At 47.6% G+C, this 23,491-nt stretch overlaps 1 protein-coding gene across 2 annotated transcripts in view; it reads left to right on the forward strand.

The window, feature by feature from the left end:
- The window catches only part of ITCH (itchy E3 ubiquitin protein ligase), a 403,298-nt gene that overhangs the window by 313,134 nt on the left and 66,673 nt on the right, over positions 1–23,491 (forward strand). For both annotated transcript variants that reach the window (XM_075349943.1, XM_075349942.1), the window contains 5 exons: positions 1,929–2,070; positions 12,812–12,936; positions 18,854–18,982; positions 19,617–19,659; positions 22,475–22,626. In XM_075349943.1, the coding sequence (XP_075206058.1) occupies positions 1,929–2,070; positions 12,812–12,936; positions 18,854–18,982; positions 19,617–19,659; positions 22,475–22,626 (591 nt within the window). The remainder of the gene's footprint in view (positions 1–1,928; positions 2,071–12,811; positions 12,937–18,853; positions 18,983–19,616; positions 19,660–22,474; positions 22,627–23,491) is intronic.

The following is a 23,491-nucleotide window of genomic DNA, read 5'->3' on the forward strand; positions in this document are numbered from 1 at the left end:
TCGTGCGGCCACTCAAATGAAAGAGGGTTATTTACAGGGGAGTTGATGTACAGTTCGTGATGCCACCTGTGGTGTACGGTAAATTGGGTAGTACCGCCGCTGGGCGTACCCGGGGTGATGGAGTGGGGCAGCAAGGTGTTGTAACCCTCCACGGGTAGGGGGATGCCCCGGGACTCTGTGAGGGGAAGTGCCGTGGGGTGCAGGGGTCGCTCTCGTACTCAGTTCATAAGCAGACACTGACAACTGGGTAAACAAAGTCTCTGGGTACCACTGCCACTGAGGGGAGCTCGTCCGGGTCCCGTTCCAATGGTGCTGCCTGGTGATCCGTGACCTGCCTCCTGGCACTTAGTTTGGTTTCAACTTGTGGGTCCGGTAGCATAGAACTAGCCGGGCCTTGCTCCCTACTATGGCTAAGTATTGGGAGCTTGCTCTCAGGGCTCACGCTTGGGATCTTCTGGACCGTTTTGGATTGGAAAGTCCTATCTCCATCGTTACGCTAATGCCCCGATTCTGGAGCGGGTGGGAACGGATCATAAAGGCTCCGTTCTCCTCAGGTGAATTGTCGGGTTGCCTGAAGCTACTCCTCGACCAAGGGTCCGTGTACCCCGTCGTGCCTTCGGTCTCGGACCGGTGATAGTGCTAGGTTGCCGGCTGTCGTCCTCGACAGGTCCGAGCACCTCGCCGCAATCCCCTGCGACCGGGGGTCCAACTACTCTAGGCCCAGACCACCGTCTGCAACCTAGACAGTTCCTTCAGGAGTCACCACTCTCGACTTCCTCTGAGCTCCTCACAGCTCGAGGGCTACTTCCCAACCTCTCTCCTTCAACTCTCCTCTACACACACACTGACTACACTTCTCACTCCCCTCCCTGACCCCCAAGTGGGCGACTCTATTCTACTCAAGCCATCCACTGGTGTGTCTGGTGGGTGTGGTGCAGGGTGTATCTCGGATTTGATTTGCTGTTGAAGGCAACACCATATAGGTAGGGACCCAGAACCAAGAGGGAGGTGGAATACTGCACGGAAGGGCAGCTTGTGCAGTACCTTGTGACGACCTGATAGTCAAGGGGCGTCACATATCTATCTATCATTTTGGTTCCTAATTGACCTAAAATGGGAAAGGTTTATTCTGATTTCATGTCAGATAGTGTTTTTCTCACTATCTATGTGGAAACAACATTTGTCTCTCGAAGTCCACGGAAGTCATAATGACAGAGAGAATGTATTATTTTAGTGTTTCTCCACTTACACTTCTGAGTCAGAAATAATTACATGTTCCCTTGGCTTCATGTAAAGAGAAATCCTCTTCAGTGAGGGTGGATGGACCCTAGTTCAAGGCGAACCTATGGTCTGTCCACAGCCGTCCGAGAACTGGACTCTGTGCACTCCAGCTATAAGGGGTGGAGAGTGGGGGGTTACTTAACTCTTGGTTTGAATGTGGACATCTCACTATGACCAGGACTTTACACTTTCTGCAGGAATGGGTAACTTGCAGGAACCGAAGAAACAAACTAAGGCAAATGGATTTTCTACTGGAAAGCTACTATGGAGCTAATCTAGATGCTTTTCAAGCCCTTCAGCTCTGAGCTTCCACATCAAACATCACAATTGTGTAGAGGGAAACTACTGAGGACTAAATACACGTGCTCACATTTTAAAGTACCACGGAGGGTGTTAATGCACGATCACAGCTTTCCAGTTAATACCAGATCCAAATAAACATTGGATTTGAGAATAAATTCCATTAAGTGTGTGGAGGGAACATTATGTTCAAACTCTGGAAATCCATGTTGTGTACATCATGTTTACCGAAAGGGAAAGTCCAGTGAAAGTGATCTTGTATGTCAAGGATACATTTAAGGTGATCATACTGGTGAGGTCTCTGGAGGTGTTAATGAAATATATAATCGTTATTTTGTATATCTTAGTTATATCCGCCAAACTGAAAGACGTCCGGAAGAATTGGTTTGGCCCAAACCCTTATGTGGAAGTGTCAGTCGATGGACAATCAAAGAAAACAGAAACTCGGAATAACACCCACAGTCCTAAATGGAAGCAGCACATCACTGTGTAAGTGTCTGTCTATGAAGGTGGGTGCGGAGGAGGGGGCAATTCTTAGATTAGGGGGTGGGTAGTAGGATATTTAGATTTACCCTACATGCTGTAGTAGTGGAGTTTATTACTAGTTCACAGTAGAACGGACTAGTTCTGTGGTGGGGTTTCCAGTATAGTGTACCTGAGCAGTCCTCTATAGTGTTACATATAGGCCAGTCCTCTATAGTGTTACATATAGGCCAGTCCTCTATAGTGTTACATATAGGCCAGTCCTCTATAGTGTTACATATAGGCCAGTCCTCTATAGTGTTACATATAGGCCAGTCCTCTATAGTGTTACATATAGGCCAGTCCTCTATAGTGTTACATATAGGCCAGTCCTCTATAGTGTTACATATAGGCCAGTCTTCTATAGTGTTACATATAGGCCAGTCCTCTATAGTGTTACATATAGGCCAGTCCTCTATAGTGTTACATATAGAGCAGTCTTCTATAGTGTTACATATAGAGCAGTCCTCTATAGTGTTACCTATAGGCCAGTCCTCTATAGTGTTACCTATAGGCCAGTCCTCTATAGTGTTACCTATAGGCCAGTCCTCTATAGTGTTACATATAGGCCAGTCCTCTATAGTGTTACATATAGGCCAGTCCTCTATAGTGTTAGGCTGCTTTCACACTACGTTTATTTAACATGCGTCCTGAACGTTTTTTTGCTGCAAAAGCGGATCCTGCTTTTACAGCAAAAAACGCATGCAAACGCATGTGTTAGGCTAAGTTCACATTTCCGCTAAAATCTATCAGTCACAATCCGCTGCTCTTGTAAACAGCGGAATCCGTTTAGCGGATTCCGCTGCTCCCATAGACTTGTATGAGCAGCGGATTGTGACTGATGATGCTGCGTTGCACCCTCCGCCCGACTGATCAGTCGTGGAACGACTGACCGCCGGGCGGGGGGAACGCAGCATGTAACGTTTTTTGAGCAGCGAGATCCGTCGGATTTCGCTGCGCATGCTCTCTGGCTCCCTGCACACGTCACCAGCTTTGGTTGGTTACCCGATATTTACCCTGGTTACGGTGCAAGGAGCCAGCGCTAAGCGGTGTAGGCCCGTAACCAAGGTAAATATCGGGTAACCAAGGTAAACATCGGGTGCTTTGCTGTTACCCGATATTTAGGCTGGTTACGTGTGCAGGGAGGCCGACACTTCCCCGCTCGGCCCCGCCCCCTCCCGCACTCCGCACATGTATGTACACACACACACACACACACACACACACACACACACACACACACACACACACACACACACACACACACACATACTCACCTGTCCCCAGCCATGCAGACCGCAGCACTTCCACTGACATCCTCAGCGCCTGGCCCCGCCCCCCGCTCGGCTCCGCCCCCTCCCGCACTTTGCATGTGCACACACATACATACATACATACATGCACATACAAACACTCACTCACACATACACTCACCTGTCCCCAGCCATGCAGACCGCAGCACTTCCACTGACATCCTCAGCGCCTGGCCCCGCCCCCCGCTCGGCTCTGCCCCCGAACTCCGCCCCCCGCACACAACGGAATCCGACAAAGAATTCTGTTCTTTGTCGTCCGTTGTACAGCGTTGAACAGCGCATCAGTCACATGCGTCAAGCGACGCATGTGACTGATACAAATCAACGGAAATGTGAACTTAGCCTTACTTTGCAGGATCCTGTCACTGGATGTTTAGGGGCGGGCATTGGAGTCATGTGATCGGGAGTGAGGGGAACTAAACGTGCCAGACTGGGAGCCGGCTTCTGACAGCTGCAGACGCTCGTAACCAAGGTAAACATCGGGCTTGGATACCCGATATTTATCTTGGTTACGAGTGTCTGCAGCTGCTAGGAGCAGGGCTGCCTGCACACGTTACCAACGTAAACATCGGGTAACTAAGAGAAGTGGTTACCCGATATTTACCTTGGTTACGAGTGTCCGCAGCTCTCAGGTGGGAGAGAGAGGGAGGGGAGGAAGGGGGAAAGACAGAGATAGAGAGGGTGAGGGAGGGAGGAGGAGAGAGAGACAGATCACGCGAGACTGGTTCTGGGCATGCTCAGTACAAAAGCAGGATCCTGTTACAACGCAACTCAACGCATTCTGCTAGGCAGGATCCAGCGCTCATTGAAATGCATTGCAGCTCACGGCGCAATGTGAAGGATCCTGTGAGATGCGCTATTTTGACAAAGGTATAAAACGCTACAAGTAGCGTTTTTGAAACATGTTAAAATAACGCAAAAGTACGGATCCTGTGTCTAACGCACGCAAACGCATGCGAACGCAGGTGGACGCGAGTCCATTGCAAATGCATTGAAGTGAAAACGCATTTGCACTGGATCCGTTTTTCCGCTAAAAAAACGTTATGGATGGATGTTAAATAAACGTAGTGTGAAACCAGCCTTACCTATAGGCCAGTCCTCTATAGTGTTTCATATAGGCCAGTCCTCTATAGTGTTACATATAGGCCAGCCCTCTATAGTGTTACCTATAGGCCAGTCCTCTATAGTGTTACATGTAGGCCAGTCCTCTATAGTGTTACATGTAGGCCAGTCCTCTATAGTGTTTCGTATAGGCCAGTCCTCTATTGTGTTTCGTATAGGCCAGTCCTCTATAGTGTTTCGTATAGGCCAGTCCTCTATAGTGTTTCGTATAGGCCAGTCCTCTATAGTGTTTCGTATAGGCCAGTCCTCTATAGTGTTACATATAGGCCAGTCCTCTATAGTGTTACATATAGGAAGTGAAAACGCATTTGCACTGGATCCGTTTTTCTTTTTCGCTCCTAATTGGGAGACCCAGACAGTGGGTGTATAGCTACTGCCTCTGGAGGCCGCACAAAGAACTACACTTAAAAGTGTAAGGCCCCTCCCCTTCTGGCTATACACCCTCCCGTAGGAGTACGGATTCCTCAGTTTTAGCTTTGTGCGAAGGAGGTCAGACACGCACGCATAGCTCCATTGTTTTTAGTCAGCAGCAGCTGCTGACTATGTCGGATGGAAGAAAAGAGGGCCCATACAGGGCCCCCAGCATGCTCCCTTCTCACCCCACTGTATGTCGGAGGTGTTTGTAAGGTTGAGGTACCCATTGCGGGTACGGCGGCTGGAGCCCACATGCTGATTCCTTCCCCATCCCTTTTTACAGGGCTCTGGGTGAAGTGGGATTTACTGGTCTCCAGGCACTGAGACCGTGCTCCATCTACAGCCCCTGGAGAAGATGCTGGATGGAGCGGAGTACATCAGGGACATGGCCCTGCTTCCTCAAGGTACTCTGTGTCCCCGTGCATTTGGCGCTCACACCGCAGCATGCTGGGTGTTGTAGTGCGCCGGGGACATCAGCGCTGCGGCGCTTGTGCCATGGCCTCATTCAGCTTCGCTGAAGCAGGCACACTTTTGGGAAACGGTCGCGCCGGCCGCTGGGACTGCGGCGCGGCTGGCACTTGTGGTGCGCCGGGGACTTCAGCGCGGGCCGCGCTTTTACGGCGGCCGCGCTGATAACTCGAGTCCCCGGCTTTTGCGGCCTAGTTCCGTTCGTCCCGCCCCCAGACCTGCCAGTCAGGAGAGGGGCGGGACGCTGGTCAGTGCATCAGCGCTGAGGGCTGGAGTCGTTTTTACATACTCCAGCCCTCACAATAGGCACAGAGGGGACACTGTTTCCCGCACTTTTGTTTGGGAACTCCCACGGACCGCCCCTCTCCACAGACGCCGGCAGCCATTCCTGCTGACACGCTGAGCTGCAGAGGGGAGCCGGGGAGACCCAGACAAGGAATTCTGCGCCTCTTACCCGCTATTCAGCGGGCGGTAAGCAGCCCTCAGGGCTCACCCCCTCTTGTGCCAGTAGTAATCTTAGTATTTTGTTCCTGCAAATACTTTGTACTGCATAGCGCTGGTCGCCCTTTGGCTATAGACTCTCTCACATTGCAGAGAGCCAACAGCATGTCGTCCACAAAACGCAAGGGTGCCAAGGCACAGACATTATATGCTTCCTGTACCGCATGTGGGACTTTTCTACCGGCAGGCTCCACTGACCCCCATTGTGTGCAGTGCTCGGCCCCTGCGGCACTTGCACAGTCGGGACCTCTGCTGGACGTGACCCAGGGTGTACCACCTGTGAATGCTGTCCAGGTGACAGGAACGGAGTTTACAGCTTTTGCTGACAGAATGTCTCTCACTATGTCACAAATTCTTGACACATTGCGAGCTAGGCCTGTACTTCAGGCCACGGACACTGTGCAATCATTGCCCCCTGGTCCCCCTCAGCTGAATTACCTCCAAGCTCCGGGACGGGCACATACACCTCAGGGTGAAGACTCTGACTCGGACGATGGCCCCAGGCAACCTAAGCGGGCTCGCTATGAGGGGCCTTCACATTCATCTCAATGGTCAGGATCCCAGCGAGATGAATCTATGGGTGATGAGGCGGACGTAACTGATCAGGATTCTGATCCTGGGACCGCTCTCAATCTAGATACACCAGATGGTGACGCCATAGTTAATGATCTTATAGCGTCCATCAATAAGATGTTAAATATTTCCCCACCAGCTCCTCTTGTAGAGGAGTCAGCTTCGCAGCACGAGAGAATCCATTTCAGATATCCTAAGCGTACATTAAGCACTTTTCTGGACCACGCTGACTTTAGAGACGCAATCCAGAAACCCCACGCTTATCCGGAAAGGCGTTTTTCTAAACGGCTTAAAGATACACGCTATCCTTTTCCCCCTGAGGTGGTCAAGGGTTGGACCCAGTGTCCAAAAGTGGATCCTCCAATTTCCAGGCTTGCAGCTAGATCCTTGGTTGCAGTTGAAGATGGAGCGGCACTTAAAGATGCCACTGACAGGCAGATGGAGCTCTGGCTGAAATCCATCTATGAAGCGATTGGAGCGTCGTTAGCGCCATCTTTTGCTGCCGTATGGGCACTCCAAGCTATCTCAGCCGGGCTTGTGCAAGTCGACTCAGTCACACGTGCATTTGCCCCGCAGGTAGCACCATTGACCTCGCAAATGGCGGCATTCGCGTCGTACGCGATTAATGCTGTTCTTGACGCTACAAGCCGCACGGCAGTGGCGTCAGCCAACTCCGTTGTTTTGCGTAGGGCCCTGTGGTTGAGACATTGGAAGGCAGATTCTCATTCCAAGAAGTGCTTAACCAATTTGCCTTTTTCTCGTGACCGATTGTTTGGAGAGCGTTTGGATGAAATCATCAAACACTCCAAGGGTAAGGACTCATCCTTACCGCAACACAGACAAAACAAACCCCAACAGAGGAAGGGTCAGTCTGGTTATCGGTCCTTTCGAGGACCGGGCAGGTCCCAATTCGCCTCGTCAAAAAAGACTCAAAAAGACCAGAGACGCTCAGATTCTTGGAGGTCTCAGTCACGCCCAAAAAGGACAGCCGGAGGAACCGTTGCCAAGACGGCGTCCTCCTGACTTGCAGTCTCCGATTCCCACACCCTCGGTCGGTGGGAGGCTTTCCCACTTTGGCGACATTTGGCTGTCACGCGTCAAAGACCGTTGGGTGAGGGATATTCTGTCTCACGGGTACAGGATAGAGTTCAGTTCTCGTCCGCCAACTCGTTTCTTCAGAACTTCTCCACCACCAGACCGAGCCGATGCTCTGTTGAAGGCGGTGGCCGCTCTAAAGGCGGAAGGAGTGGTGACCTCCGTCCCTCTTCAGGAACAAGGTCACGGTTTTTACTCCAATCTGTTTGTGGTCCCAAAAAAGGACGGATTGTATCGACCCGTCCTGGATCTAAAGTTGCTCAACAGACACGTAAAAGTCAGGAGGTTCCGGATGGAATCCCTACGCTCCGTCATAGCCTCAATGTCTCAAGGAGATTTTCTAGCATCAATAGATATCAAAGATGCGTATCTCCACGTGCCGATTGCGCCAGAGCATCAGCGTTTCCTACGCTTCGTCATACACGACGAACACCTGCAGTTCGTAGCGTTACCTTTCGGTCTGGCAACAGCCCCCCGGGTCTTCACCAAGGTCATGGCAGCAGTAGTAGCTGTTCTGCACTCGCAAGGTCACTCGGTTATCCCGTATCTAGACGACCTGCTTATAAAGGCACCCTCTCAAGAGGCATGCCAACACAGTCTGAAGGTGGCACTAGACACTCTCCAGAGTTTCGGGTGGATTATCAACTTTCCAAAGTCTCATCTAACCCCGACCCAATCTCTGACTTATCTTGGCATGGAGTTTCATACTCTCTCAGCGATAGTGAAGCTTCCACTGGACAAGCAGTGTTCGCTACGGACAGGAGTGCAATCTCTCCTTCAGAGCCAGTCGCACTCACTGAGGCGCCTCATGCATTTCCTAGGAAAGATGGTAGCAGCAATGGAGGCGGTCCCGTTCGCGCAGTTTCATCTGCGCCCTCTACAATGGGACATTCTACGCCAATGGGATGGGAAATCGACGTCCCTCGACAGGACTGTCTCCCTCTCTCAGACTGCCAAGGACTCTCTGCGTTGGTGGCTTCTCCCCACCTCATTGTCACAGGGAAAGTCGTTCCTACCCCCATCCTGGGCAGTGGTCACGACGGATGCGAGCCTATCAGGGTGGGGAGCGGTGTTTCTCCACCACAGGGCTCAGGGGACGTGGACTCAGGAAGAGTCCACCCTGCAGATCAATGTTCTGGAAATCAGAGCAGTCTATCTTGCTCTGCGAGCCTTCCAACAATGGCTGGAAGGCAAGCAGATTCGGATTCAGTCGGACAATTCCACGGCGGTGGCGTACATCAACCACCAAGGGGGAACACGCAGTCGCCAAGCCTTTCAGGAAGTCCGGCGGATTTTGACGTGGGTGGAAAGCAAAGCGTCCACCATATCCGCAGTTCACATCCCAGGCGTGGAAAACTGGGAAGCAGACTTTCTCAGTCGCCAGGGCATGGACGCAGGAGAATGGTCCCTTCACCCGGACGTGTTTCAGCAGATCTGTTGCCGCTGGGGGACGCCGGACGTCGATCTGATGGCGTCACGGCACAACAACAAGGTCCCAGTTTTCATGGCACGGTCTCACGATCACCGAGCGCTGGCGGCAGACGCCTTGGTTCAGGATTGGTCGCAATTCCGACTCCCCTATGTGTTCCCACCTCTAGCATTGTTACCCAGAGTTCTCCGGAAAATCAGGTCCGACTGCCATCGAGCCATTCTCGTCGCTCCAGACTGGCCAAGAAGGTCGTGGTACCCGGATCTGTGGCATCTCACGGTAGGCCAACCGTGGGCACTACCAGACCGTCCAGATTTGCTGTCTCAAGGGCCGTTTTTCCATCTGAATTCTGCGGCCCTGAACCTGACTGTGTGGCCATTGAGTCCTGGATCCTAGCGGCCTCAGGTTTATCTCATGAAGTTGTTGCCACAATGAGACAGGCTAGAAAACCATCCTCAGCTAAGATCTATCACAGGACGTGGAAGATATTCTTAGCTTGGTGCTTGGCTCAGGGGTTTTCTCCCTGGCCATTTGCATTGCCAATTTTTCTTTCCTTCCTGCAGTCTGGGTTGGAAAAAGGTTTGTCGCTTAGCTCTCTTAAGGGTCAAGTCTCCGCGCTATCCGTATTCTTTCAGAAGCGCTTGGCACGCACGTTTCTCCAAGGAGTTTGTCATATCGTTCCTCCTTACAGACGGCCATTGGAACCCTGGGATCTAAACAAGGTTCTCATTGCTCTCCAGAAGCCGCCTTTCGAGCCTTTGAAAGAGGTTTCCCTTTCTCGGCTTTCACAAAAAGTAGTTTTTCTTGTGGCGGTCACGTCTCTTCGAAGAGTGTCCGAGCTAGCGGCGTTATCTTGCAAATCTCCCTTCCTGGTGTTTCACCAAGACAAGGTAGTACTGCGTCCAATTCCAGAGTTTTCTCCCAAGGTGGTTTCTTCCTTTCATCTCAATCAGGATATCACCTTGCCATCTTTGTGTCCGCATCCAGTTCACCAATTTGAAAAAGGTTTACATCTGTTGGACCTGGTGAGAGCACTCAGGATTTACATTTCTCGCACGGCGTCTCTACGCCGTTCTGATGCGCTCTTTGTCCTAGTCGCTGGTCAGCATAAGGGATCGCAAGCTTCCAAATCCACCCTGGCGCGGTGGATCAAGGAACCAATTCTTCACACATACCGTTCTGCTGGGCTTCCGATTCCATCTGGACTGAAGGCCCATTCTACCAGAGCCGTGGGTGCGTCCTGGGCATTGCGGCATCAGGCTACGGCTCAGCAGGTGTGCCAGGCGGCTACCTGGTCGAGTCTGCACACGTTTACCAAACACTATCAAGTGCATACCTACGCTTCGGCAGATGCCAGCCTAGGTAGACAGGTCCTTCAGGCGGCGGTGGCCCACCTGTAGGAAAGGGCTGTCTGACAGCCCGTTCATGTGGTATCTTTTTACCCACCCAGGGACTGCTTTTGGACGTCCCACTGTCTGGGTCTCCCAATTAGGAGCGAAAAAGAAGAAGGGAATTTTGTTTACTTACCGTAAATTCCTTTTCTTCTAGCTCCAATTGGGAGACCCAGCACCCGCCCTATTTGTTCTTAGGGTTTCGTTTTTCGGGTGCACATGTTGTTCATGTTGTTTCTTAAGTTCTCCGATCTTGTTATCGGATTGAATTTGTTTTTGAAACTGTTATTGGCTTTCCTCCTTCTTGCTTTGGTACTAAAACTGAGGAATCCGTACTCCTACGGGAGGGTGTATAGCCAGAAGGGGAGGGGCCTTACATTTTTAAGTGTAGTTCTTTGTGCGGCCTCCAGAGGCAGTAGCTATACACCCACTGTCTGGGTCTCCCAATTGGAGCTAGAAGAAAAGGAATTTACGGTAAGTAAACAAAATTCCCTTCTTCCGCTAAAAAAACGTTATGGACGGATGTTAAATAAACGTAGTGTGAAACCAGCCTTACCTATAGGCCAGTCCTCTATAGTGTTTCATATAGGCCAGTCCTCTATAGTGTTACATATAGGCCAGTCCTCTATAGTGTTACCTATAGGCCAGTCCTCTATAGTGTTACATGTAGGCCAGTCCTCTATAGTGTTTCGTATAGGCCAGTCCTCTATTGTGTTTCGTATAGGCCAGTCCTCTATAGTGTTTCGTATAGGCCAGTCCTCTATAGTGTTTCGTATAGGCCAGTCCTCTATAGTGTTTCGTATAGGCCAGTCCTCTATAGTGTTACATATAGGCCAGTCCTCTATAGTGTTACATATAGGAAGTGAAAACGCATTTGCACTGGATCCGTTTTTCCGCTAAAAAAACGTTATGGACGGATGTTAAATAAACGTAGTGTGAAACCAGCCTTACCTATAGGCCAGTCCTCTATAGTGTTTCATATAGGCCAGTCCTCTATAGTGTTACATGTAGGCCAGTCCTCTATAGTGTTACATGTAGGCCAGTCCTCTATAGTGTTACATGTAGGCCAGTCCTCTATAGTGTTACATGTAGGCCAGTCCTCTATAGTGTTTCGTATAGGCCAGTCCTCTATAGTGTTACATGTAGGCCAGTCCTCTATAGTGTTACATGTAGGCCAGTCCTCTATAGCGTTACATGTAGGCCAGTCCTCTATAGTGTTTCGTATAGGCCAGTCCTCTATAGTGTTACGTATAGGCCAGTCCTCTATAGTGTTACGTATAGGCCAGTCCTCTATAGTGTTACGTATAGGCCAGTCCTCTATAGTGTTACGTATAGGCCAGTCCTCTATAGTGTTACGTATAGGCCAGTCCTCTATAGTGTTACGTATAGGCCAGTCCTCTAGTGTTTCGTATAGGCCAGTCCTCTATAGTGTTTCATATAGGGCAGTCCTCGATAGTGTTACCTATAGGCCAGTCCTCTATATTGTTACCTATAGGCCAGTCCTCGATAGTGTTACCTATAGGCCAGTCCTCGATAGTGTTACCTATAGGGCAGTCGTCTGTTATCTATAGTGCATTCCTCTATAGTGTTACCTATAGGGCACTCGTCTATAGTGTTTTACCTATAGGGCATTCCTCTATAATGTTACGTATAGGGAGCTCCTCTATAGTGTTACCTGTAGGGCGCTCCTCGATAGTGTTACATATAGGCCAGTCCTCGATAGTGTTACCTATAGGCCAGTCCTCGATAGTGTTACCTATAGGGCGCTCCTCTATAATGTTACCTATAGGGCGCTCCTCTATAGTGTTACATATAGGCCAGTCCTCGATAGTGTTACATATAGGCCAGTCCTCTATAGTGTTACGTATAGGGCGCTCCTCTATAGTGTTACCTATAGGGCGCTCCTCTGTAGTGTTACATATAGGCCAATCCTCGATAGTGTTACCTATAGGGCGCTCCTCTGTAGTGTTACGTATAGGGCGCTCCTCTATAATGTTACCTATAGGGCGCTCCTCGATAGTGTTACATATAGGCCAGTCCTCGATAGTGTTACCTATAGGGCAGTCGTCTGTTATCTATAGTGCATTCCTCTATAGTGTTACCTATAGGGCACTTGTCTATAGTGTTTTACCTATAGGGCATTCCTCTATAATGTTACGTATAGGGCGCTCCTCTATAGTTACCTATAGGTCAGTCGTCTATCATTTTACCTATGAGGTGGTTCTCTGTAATTTTATCTATAGTGTTACCTATAGGGCCGTCATAGCTGGATATTACTTTCCAGTAACTGCAGCACAATGTATTCTCAGTGAATATTGTATTTGCGGCTCCTTGCTGTCTGCATGTATTTGCTTTGCCTGTGTAAGACGACCTGTAACTTTTTTTTCTTCTCCTGTCTGCAGCATTGTCACCCCATTCAGTGTGTTAAGTTTCCGTGTATGGAGCCATCAGACCTTAAAATCAGATGCTCTCCTCGGCACTGCATCGCTGAACCTGCAGGAAACCCTGCAATCTAATAACATGAAGTGTGAGTATACAGCCCATACAGCTCCTGTTACACTTACTTACAACATGGCCTTCCCAGTCCTCCTTCCATAGTGCCATCAGTGCCTTGTCACCTTCCGATGTTACCAGATTGCATAGGAGTCCCTGAAGTAATCACTTGACTGCTCTTGTGACACTGCCTCACAGTAACTACTGATCCCTCTGACTTCACCGAAGCACCTATCCCATAGGCATTACTGTTCAGCTGCAATCTCACTTCTAGCTATTGAATTAAAGGGAGCCAGTGAGAAGGCCCATGTATAATGTATTAGCTCCATAAGCATTCATACAGAATGTAAGGGCTGTGTATATCGCTATGTAGCTAGCACAGCTCATTTAATACATGTGACACTTCTATTCGAATTGCTGGATATTTAAAAATGCTTTTAGAAAAAAATTGAGATGTGCATAAGTGTTTGATGGGTGCAGATCCCACCTCTGAGGCGTGGATGCTTTTTAGGCCTCGGTTTAACTTCCAATGCAAGGTCGTCAGAAGCGATACGCTAATAACCTTCGGCTCAGGATCTGCTGCAAATGTGAGCCACGGGTCATGCGACACTGATCCAAACTTGTGCTCAGATCCCAGCTGCAGAGAAGAGGAAGGGAGCACTTAATCCCCCCCCCTCGGCCTGTCTCTGCGTACATTGCACTGCATTTGGATGACATCGGAGTGCAGTGCGATGTTTCACACGTACGCATAGACTTGGATGCAAGTCGAGATTCGCTGCCAAATGCAGCATGCTGCAATTCTTCGCAGATGGACATTGCCTGATTAATACTGGTTCGCATGCAATCCAATGTTTTATCGGATTGCACTCGCCAGTGTCAATCGCAGGGCCGCATTTGAAGTTCCTGGGAATCTTCAAAATTAATCACCAAACCTGGATTCCCCAGATACCTAAGCAAGGAAGGTTGACCCTAGGGAGATCAACATCCAACACCGCGGAGACACCATCACGTGTTTCTCAACGCAGTGATTCTAGAGCAATGCCCCCTGGGAAATATTCAAAACAAGAAAGCCTGCGGAGACACCATCACATGTTTCTCAATGCTGGCAGGAAACTAGCCAGGTCTTTCACCGGGAAGGAACAACCACGGGAAGGGCAGTCTCCAGTCAAGGAGACCACCTATGCCAAACATGGTATCCATCCACAGACAGCCGTTTCGGGGTATTTGCCCCTCATCAGTGTGGAGTAGGAGACTGGCTAGTGGGAGCATTGCCTAGTAGAAGACTACCTACTGCCTACTCCACACTGATGATGGGCAAATACCCCAAAACAGCTGTCTGTGGATGGATACCATGTTTGGTATAGGTGGTCTCCTTGACTGGAAACTGCTCTTCCCGTGGTTGTTCCTTCCCGGTGAAAGACCCGGCTAGTTTCCTGCCAGCGTTGAGAAACATGTGATGGTGTCTCCGCAGGCTTTCTTGTTTGGGATTCCCCAGATAGGCTTGGATTTTAAAGATAAGATATTAAATTATCTGAGATTAAAATAGGATCACCCTTTTATATTTTGGATATCATTTTGGATTTTAGCTTTTGTTTTTAGCGACACAATCCATTGGCCTCTGTTTATAGTCTGCTAATATCTGCATTATAAAACTTCATCTGATGAACACTAGCAGGTCTGGTCTGATAGAACAGGAGGAAACTAAATGGTACATCAGTGCTGGTCCTTTCATTTATTACCTCTTATGTTGTATTTAGAGGGAATGTGTCATCTGACTATGATCTGTCATTTTAACCCCTTCACGACCTTTGACGGATATATCAGTCATGGAGCGTGTGACGTTAAGCCCCGCCCCCTTTCGCGGTCAGGATGCGGCGATCCGCGCACATATCAGCTGTTTTCAACACCTGACGTGTGCCTGCATGTTACGAGTGGAATCTCATTCCACCCGTAACATTAACCCCTTACATCTCGCTGCCAAAGTCTTGCAGCGAGATGTATATACACGCGGCCATGATTTTCACTTACCGCCGCCCCCACCAGAAGTCACGTGAGTGATCACGTGACTTTCGGTGGTTGCTATGGTAGCACAGGGTCATGTGATGACGCCTGTAGCTATGACGAGTCACTTTTTTTTTTTTTTCACTCGGCCCGGAGCCGAATGAATCAGGAAATGATCATATCTGCTGTTTATAGCTGTGATCAGCAGATAGGGCAGAGCGATCGGATTGCTGATCGCTATAGCCCCCTAGGGGGATTAGTAAAATAAAAAAAGTAAAAAAAAAAGTTTAAAAAAAAACAAAACCTAAAAGTTCAAATCACCCCCCTTTCTCCGCATTGAAAATTAAAGGGTTAAAAAAAAAAAATATATATACACATATTTGGTATCGCCATGTTCAGAAATGCCCGATCTATCAAAATATAAAATCAAATAATCTGATTGGAATTTTTTTGTCGCTATGCCGTTTACCAAACGCCAAAATTACGTTTTTTTTTGTCGCCACAAGTTTTACGCAAAATGCAATAACAGGCAATCAAAATGTAGCATCTGTGCAAAAATGGTACCATTAAATGTCAGCTTGAGACGCAAAAAATAAGCAGTCACTGAGCCATAGATCCCAAAAAATGAGAATGCTACGGGTTTCGGAAAATGGCGCAAAACGTACGCCACTTTTATTAGACAAGCTTGTGAATTTTTTTAACCCCTTAGATACAAGTAAACCTACAGATGTTTGGTGTCTACAAACTCGCACCAACCTCAGGCATCACACCCACACATCCGTTTTACCATATAGTGAACACGGTGAATAAAACATCCCAAAAACTATTGTGCCATCTCACTTTTTTTTTGCAGTTTTTCCACACTTGGAATTGTTTTGCTATTTTCCAGTGCACTATATGGTAAAACTTATGGTTTCATTTAAAAGTACAACTTGTCCTGCAAACAACAAGCCCTCATATGGCAAGATTGACGGAAAAATAAAAAAGTTACGGCTCTCGGAAGAAGGGGAGCAAAAAACAAAAACGCAAAAACGGAAAGTGCCCGGGGGCTGAAGGGGTTAATCAGGTTTTTATGTTTAAAAGTATTTTTTTTCCCCCCAAGTTTAGATATCACTATTTTGGAAAAAAATAAATAAAAATAAATGTAAAGCCGAAATCATGCTGCATTCAGTTATTACTAGACCTAATATTAGACTTCTATTCCTATTCTCATCAGCAGCCACACAGGTATAAGACTCTATTGACTGGTACTCAAATATTTTTTTGCTTCTCCTCTAATCTGAACAAAAGTAATTTTACAGGAAGGGGGAGGAGGTGGGATGTGACACTTACTGTGAATATTGTATTATCTGTCACTATTATCCTACCTGTTGGGATAGTTAAACTACTAAAAGGTCATGTGTGCAGAATAGAAAGTTTAATATTATGTTCAGTAGTAAGTGTCAATACTTCTAACTTTTTATGTAGTGATTTTAAAGGGTTTTTTGTTTGTTTGGTTTTTTTTTTTTAGTTTTTTTTTTAAATTAAAAAAAAGCCACATTCTTTCTAGATTTTTATTTATTTTAAAAACTGGGAACTATGTTTGAAGCACTTTTTGTCATGGTAACTATATAAATGGGGTTTTAATGGGTTAAACCAGTATGTGGGGACTCCCATTACCCAGCTCCAAGAATCCAGTGGGCAGATACCATGGCTGGCATCCAGCTGAGAAGGGCATCTGGGAAGGGCATTGTTAGCTGCTGTCTGTCTGTCATTAGCTTTCTCAGTTGGCTTTGCCAGGAGTGTTCCCTGTAATGGTGTAGACAGAAGGTTGCAACAGTGGTTTAACCCTTCATGGACATTCAGTGTCCGTTTCTCATAGGAAACGCTCAACACGATTGTCTGAAAATCAGGACACATTTTTGTCAAATGTAGATGCACGGAACCTGATGTAACTGTCCTAGGAATTTTTTTTTCAATTTTTTTTTTTTAATGTATATACAGTAGAACCTCAGTTTACGAGTAACATGGTGTGCGAGTATTTCGCCATATGAGCAAAGCTTGCTGTAAATTTGTAACTCCGTTTACTAGCAAGCTTTGCTGTATGAGCAAATACTCACCGCACACACTTCTGGTTCCGTACTTTTCACCGCGCTCTGACCCGCTCTTGCAGTCCACACAAACCCACACACACACACACACACACACACATTATGCTCACCGTTCCTGCCGTTCCCTCGGCGGCCTCCTGCTTCTTGTAGTTTGCCGGTACATGATGTGCATCGTGTAACCATCGCAACGATGGGGGAACTTCCGCTGTCAGTGCTTCTCAAGGGCAGCGCGCTGACCAACCAGAGGCAAGCGGTTCTTGCGTATGACGTCTGCTGTTGAAGCGCTGACAAAGGAAGCTCCAGCATCGGTCGCTATGGTTACCGGATATACATACCTGCGGACTAAAAGAACCAGGAGGCCAGCGAGGGAACGGAGGGTAAGGTGTGTGTGTGTGTGTGTGTGTGTGTGTGTGTGTGTGTGTGTGTGTGATGGGACATTGTACAAGTTGTGGAATGAATTGTCTGAGCTTCCATTATTTCCTATGGGAAATTTTGCTTTGCTAAACGAGTAACTTGGTTTACGAAAACACTCCCAGAAAGGATTGTTCTCGGAAACCAAGGTTCCACTGTACAGTGAGTGCCCTTATGTTCTATGTTCTATTTCTACCTTATGCAAGTGATGAGTTTGGAAGATTTTAAAGGTGTTTTGTTTTTTTGTTTTTGTTTTTTTACTTTTATCTCTCTCCATCTTATAACGTTTATGGCATAATTCTGATCTCTGGATTGATGATGGTCCCAGAAATGGGACACCTTCTGATCTTGAGACTGAATGGACTTCAGTGCTGATTTAGCACTGTGTCCTCTTTACTGTCCTTGAATAAGAGACAACTGTGCGTTGTAAAACTGTGTAGGACGTCCTGGAGGTTGCTCCCCAGATAAAAAAAAATTGCGTTAAATGGCTGCTATAGCAATTTTGATTTTAATATAATTGTAATGTTCAAAAGATTGGTTTAGGGCAGATTGTCCTATAAGGAAGGACATTACAACACTGAGCATTCCACCAGTTCCTTTATTTACTAAATGGGTAATGGTAAATTTAGAAAGCCTGATAAAACTTGAATGACGGCCAGACCATCTACCACAGTACATCTGGTTATGGCCATTTTAATCATTCTGTTTCAGAATGCACATGAAATCTGTGTGACCCTTGTTTTATGCCTTGTGAGCATGCGTAAGAGTCTAAAGGCCGCTGCACACGCAACAACATCGCTAACGAGATGTCGTTGGGGGTCACGGAATTCGTGACGCACATCTGGCCTTGTTAGCGACGTCGTTGCGTGTGACACCTACGAGCAACCGCTAACGATCGGAAATACCTAATCGTTGATTGTTGACACGTCGTTCATTTTCAAAATTTCGTTGCTGGTGCTGGACGCAGGTTGTACGTCGTTCCTGAGGCAGCACACATCGCTATGTGTGACACCCCGGGAACGACGAACAATAGCGTTCCTGCGTCCTCCGGCAACGAGTTGGGCGTGACGTTCATGCTGCTGCTCTCCGCCCCTTCGCTTCTATTGGTGGCCTGCTGATTGACATCGCTGTGACGCCGCATGAACCGCCTCCTTAAAAAAGAGGTTGTTCACCGCCCACAGCGACGTCGCTAGGAGGGTAAGTCTGTTTGACGCGTCCTAGCGATATTGTTCGCCACGGGCAGCGATTTGCCAGTGACGCACAAACGACGGGGGTGGGTGCGATCGCTAGCGTGTAAAGCAGCCTTAAGACTTAGATTGACAACTGGTTTTATCATAAAGTCAGAAGTTCTCAGAGGTCCACATACAGTGACTTGATTATGAGGGATATTTATCTTTAGGATATACACATTACGTTGTAAAAACGTGCTTTGCCTGATTTTCTTTTCAGTGGAGGAGGTGATGGTGAATTTACAGCTGCAAGGAGACCGCGAGACGGTGGGTGACCTTTCGGTGTGTCTTAATGGGCTACAGGTGGATCCAGAGCTGTTGGCCAACGGAGATGCCACTTGTGTATCAGGTAAGATGGAAGTGTAGAGCGCTAATTAGGATACTCCTCATTAACAGCGGATTTAGAGTTCTCCCTATGTATACCAAATGAAGGGAGGGTTCGGACATTTGTACCATGGTATACATCATACACTTAATTGGTTACCATTGTTGAATTAAAAGGGTAAACCACACAGTATTCTTTGCTTGAAATAGTGAAGTCCATCTTACTGTTTTACTGATATAGCGGTAGCATGCCATCCAGTCTTATGCCAAAAATACATACTTTGGGCATGTGCCTGGTGATCGTGACCCCATGGATATGGGCTGTGTATGTGTCCAGAGCCTTGTCAGCGGTAGTTCAAAAACTCAATTTGACTAGATCCAACTAATTGTAGATTTTGGGTTCAAGTTTTTATGTAAAAAGTTCTCTTCTAAGGGATATCTTATGACCATTTTATTATCTATTATTAATAATTTAATAATATATATACTAATCACACTTATCAGTAGAGATGAGCGGTCCTCTCTTAATACTACATTTTGCAGAGTTCTCTTCCCCATTTAGACTGACGTATATAAGCACAGGTAATTACATTTCAGTATCATCTGTTGTAAATGTGCAGAGTAATGTTAGATTATTTCTTCATTCTGTTCCTGTGTAGCTGCTGATAACTCAAGAGTACAGATGGATTCCCCTGCTGCCGGGTAAGTGCCATGCTATGTCTGTAAGTGGGACAATCTCGTCTGGTTCATGTATCTTGTTTAGCGTTAGGATTGACATAGCCAACTATGTGGTGACTAAAAGTGAAGCCTCCTCATGGAGATCTGGTTGACCTTTTCGTGTGTACCCCAGACGAGGCACACTAAAAATCTGAGGTATAAACATTTTCAGCTACCGTGGATGAATTTGGATTGCATGTCTACAAAACATGGATGTCACTAATGAAAATAATTCTATGGTTTTAACAAAATTTGTTGTACCCGCTGCAGCCTAAACTGGAGGGACTATATTAACGCTAACCGTTAGTCATCTGCTGTTTGATCATGTGTATGTAGTTCCTCTACTAAGTTACTTGGTACCCCTGTAGCCTCCATAGATAATAATGGTTGTTCTATATCCCAAATAAAATGCTTCAGACTGGTTGACTCTAAGGCGGGCTTTGCACACTACGACATCGCAGGTGTGATGTCGGTGGGGTCAAATTGAAAATGACGTACTTCCGGCATCGCATGCAACATCGTAGTGTGTAAAGGCTCGATGATACGATTAACAAGCGCAAAAGCGTCGCAATCGTATCATCGGTGCAGCGTCGGCGTAATCCATAATTACGCTGACGCGACGGTCCGATGTTGTTCCTCGCTCCTGCGGCAGCACACATCGCTGTGTGTGAAGTCGCAGGAGCGAGGAACATCTCCTACCGGCGTCACCACGGCTTCCGTAGGATATGCGGAAGGAAGGAGGTGGGCGGGATGTTTACATCCCGCTCATCTCCGCCCCTCCGCTCCTATTGGCCGCCTGTCATGTGACGTCGCAGTGACGCTGCACGACCCGCCCCCTTAATAAGGAGGCGGGTCGCCGGCCAGAGCGACGGTCGCAGGACAGGTGAGTCCATGTGAAGCTGCCGTAGCGATAATTTTCGCTACGCCTGCTATCACAAGGATATCGCAGCTGCGACGGGGGCGGGGACTATCGCGCTCGGCATTGCTGCATCGGCTTGCGATGTCGCAACGTGCAAAGCCTGCCTAAGTGCTGATGCTTCTACTCAATGCTCAAATCTGAACCAGTCTGTGTTAACGGTCTTACGGAAGTTCAGCTTTTTCTGCCTAACTATGGTGTGGCCGAATAGTTCAGTGCACCTTCTCACCTACTTATTTTCTATAAAGTCAAAGCTGTCAATCAAGGAAGAGTAGGATGGCGATATATTAGAAAACCAGTGGGTAGGAAGATGCACATAACTGCTCAATCATGACCAGGGCTCTGACAATAGCGTTCTCTCCTCTCACGGTGAAGTCAGCCAAACCAAGTGTTCGCGTGCACCGAGCTTTTGGCGACTTTATGTTTCTACACCAGTTATCCTTTTGTGTAAGCCTCCATGACTGAATAATCACCAGATTTCCCTCCGGGCTGCTCACACTCTGTGCTGTCATGAACCTGGTAATATTTTGCTGATTTCTCTTTCTTCTTCATCCCATATAGAATAGTCCCTCAGTTAAATGTAAAGTATTTCTAGCCTTTCATGTAGACCATGGAGTCTTGCCAAGCAGTGTATTAACATGAAAAGAGTGGTTTATCACTATATAATAAGCTTCGGGAAAGCTGTTTAATCAGCTATTTAGGAGATGGGATACCAAAAGTAGAGAAGAACTTAAAGGGAACCTGTCAGGTGCAATATGCACCCAGAACTAGGAGTAGTTATGGGTGTATATTGCTAATCCCTGCCTAACCGTCCCTGTATACACTAGCATAGATAAAGAGATCTTTAGAAAAAGTATTTCTAAAGATCTTATTTCGTATGCTAATGAGCGAGAGCACTAGTTCCCTTGGCTAGTACTACTTCGCGTACTAACATGCTAATGAATGTGCAGCGTCAGAGGATGATCTCAATCACCTCTCCGCCGCCATTGTAGCTTGATGCTGGGTTGCAGCTCAGGGCGCATGACCCCGGAGTTTCGGTCATGCGCACTACTTCAGTTTGAAGTCAGGACGCGTATACCCGGCTTCATAGTGCTCATGACTCAAACTCCGGGGTCATGCGCACTGAGCTGAAATCCAGCATAAAGCGGCGGAGAGGTGTGTGAGATCATCCTCTGACACTACGCATTCATTAGCATGATAGCACGCCCACAGGGATGTACTAACATGCTAATGGGGGCGACTAGCCAGGGAAGCACCGCCCTTGGGACTACTGCCCTCGCTCATTAGCATACGATATAAGATCTTTAGAAATACTTTTTCTAAAGATCCTTTTATCTATGCTAGTGTATACAGGGACAGTTAGGCAGGGGTTAGTAATATGCACCCAGAACTGCTCGTGGTTCTGGGTGCATATTACACCTGACAGGTTCCCTTTAAGGGCCACTACAGCACTGCCCAACCCCTTTAATCGTTCCTAGTATAAAGTTTCAGATGTTCACCTTAACATTGTTTGCTGCAGACTAAATTATTTTTATTCGAGTATTCTAGATGTATTCACCATGTTATTCATATCGGCATACTAAAAGTGTATTGTGCAGGGTATATCATAGACCCCATTTTTTTGTCATATCTCACCCTGTAGCAGGAAGCCTCTGGTGGGATGAATCCCATTGACTAGAGAGTAACTGGATGATCTTGAGATCTTGGTGGCTGAAGCAATGGACCTTTCTATATAGCGGACATGGAATAATGACGTGTGCCACAGACCTGAGAGCCTTAATGAATTACTGTGTAACCTTAGTTTGAGCACCGCTTCTGTAGTAAATGTTACTGTAATTTATTGTAATTGTTGTGTGTGGCTCACTATACAATGTTGTTTTTCAGTGCTGAAAGTACAGATGGCACAAGTCCTAGTGAAAATCGTAGACCTAATGGCACCAATTCCCCATCCCTGTCCAATGGAGGGTTCAAACCCAGCAGACCACCCAGACCATCGCGGCCACCACCACCTACCCCTCAAAGAGCATCTATCTCAGGTAGGATGATAAATCTTCAGTTTCAGCTGTGATTAAAGGGAACCTGTCAGCAGAAATTTTGCAATAAAACTAAAAGATTCCCCCTCTGCAGCTCCTGGGCTGCATTCTGGAAAGGTTCCTGTTGTTATTGTGCCCCCTTTGAGACCAAAATAAATACTTTATAAAGTCTTACCTTTTTGTATGCTAATCTTTTTTTATGTACACAGGGACGGGCTCTTTTGCGTCCGTTAGTCGCCCTGCTGCCGTTTTACGCCGTCCCCTATCACTCATTTCCATAACTGAGGACGCCGCCCAGTGCTCCCGAGGTCTCGCGCATGCGCTGCGAGTGAGCACTGTGCAGTGTGACCGCTGGTGATGTGATTGCGCAGGCGTGAGATTATGGGCGGCGCTGTGATTTTCATCAAGTACCCGCCCATAATCTCGTGCCTGCGCTTTTCACTCTGCTTCCACCGTTATGCTGCTCCGCTCCTCCCACCTATTTCCTGCTCCAGGGAAAGATGGGTAAGAGGTGACGTGGGTTCATCTGGCCAGCGCTTGCGCAGAACGGTGGAGGCAGAGGGGAAAGTGCGGGCACGAGATTATGGGCGGGTACTTGCTGATGACAATCACAGCGCCGCCCATAATCTCACGCCTGCGCAATCACGTCACCAGCGGTCACACTGTGCACAGTGCTCAGTCCCGCGAGAGTAGCACAGCGCATGCGTGAGACCTCAGGAACACTGGGCGGAGTCCTCAGTTATTGAAATGAGCGATGGGGGACGGCGTAAAGTGGCAGGAGGGAGAATAATGGACGCAAGAGAGCCTGCTCCCGTGTACATAAAAAAAAGATTTGCATACAAAAAGGTAAGACTTTGAGACCAAAATA

Source organism: Anomaloglossus baeobatrachus, chromosome 5 (assembly GCF_048569485.1).
Source record: "Anomaloglossus baeobatrachus isolate aAnoBae1 chromosome 5, aAnoBae1.hap1, whole genome shotgun sequence".
Taxonomy (NCBI): Eukaryota; Metazoa; Chordata; class Amphibia; order Anura; family Aromobatidae; genus Anomaloglossus; species Anomaloglossus baeobatrachus.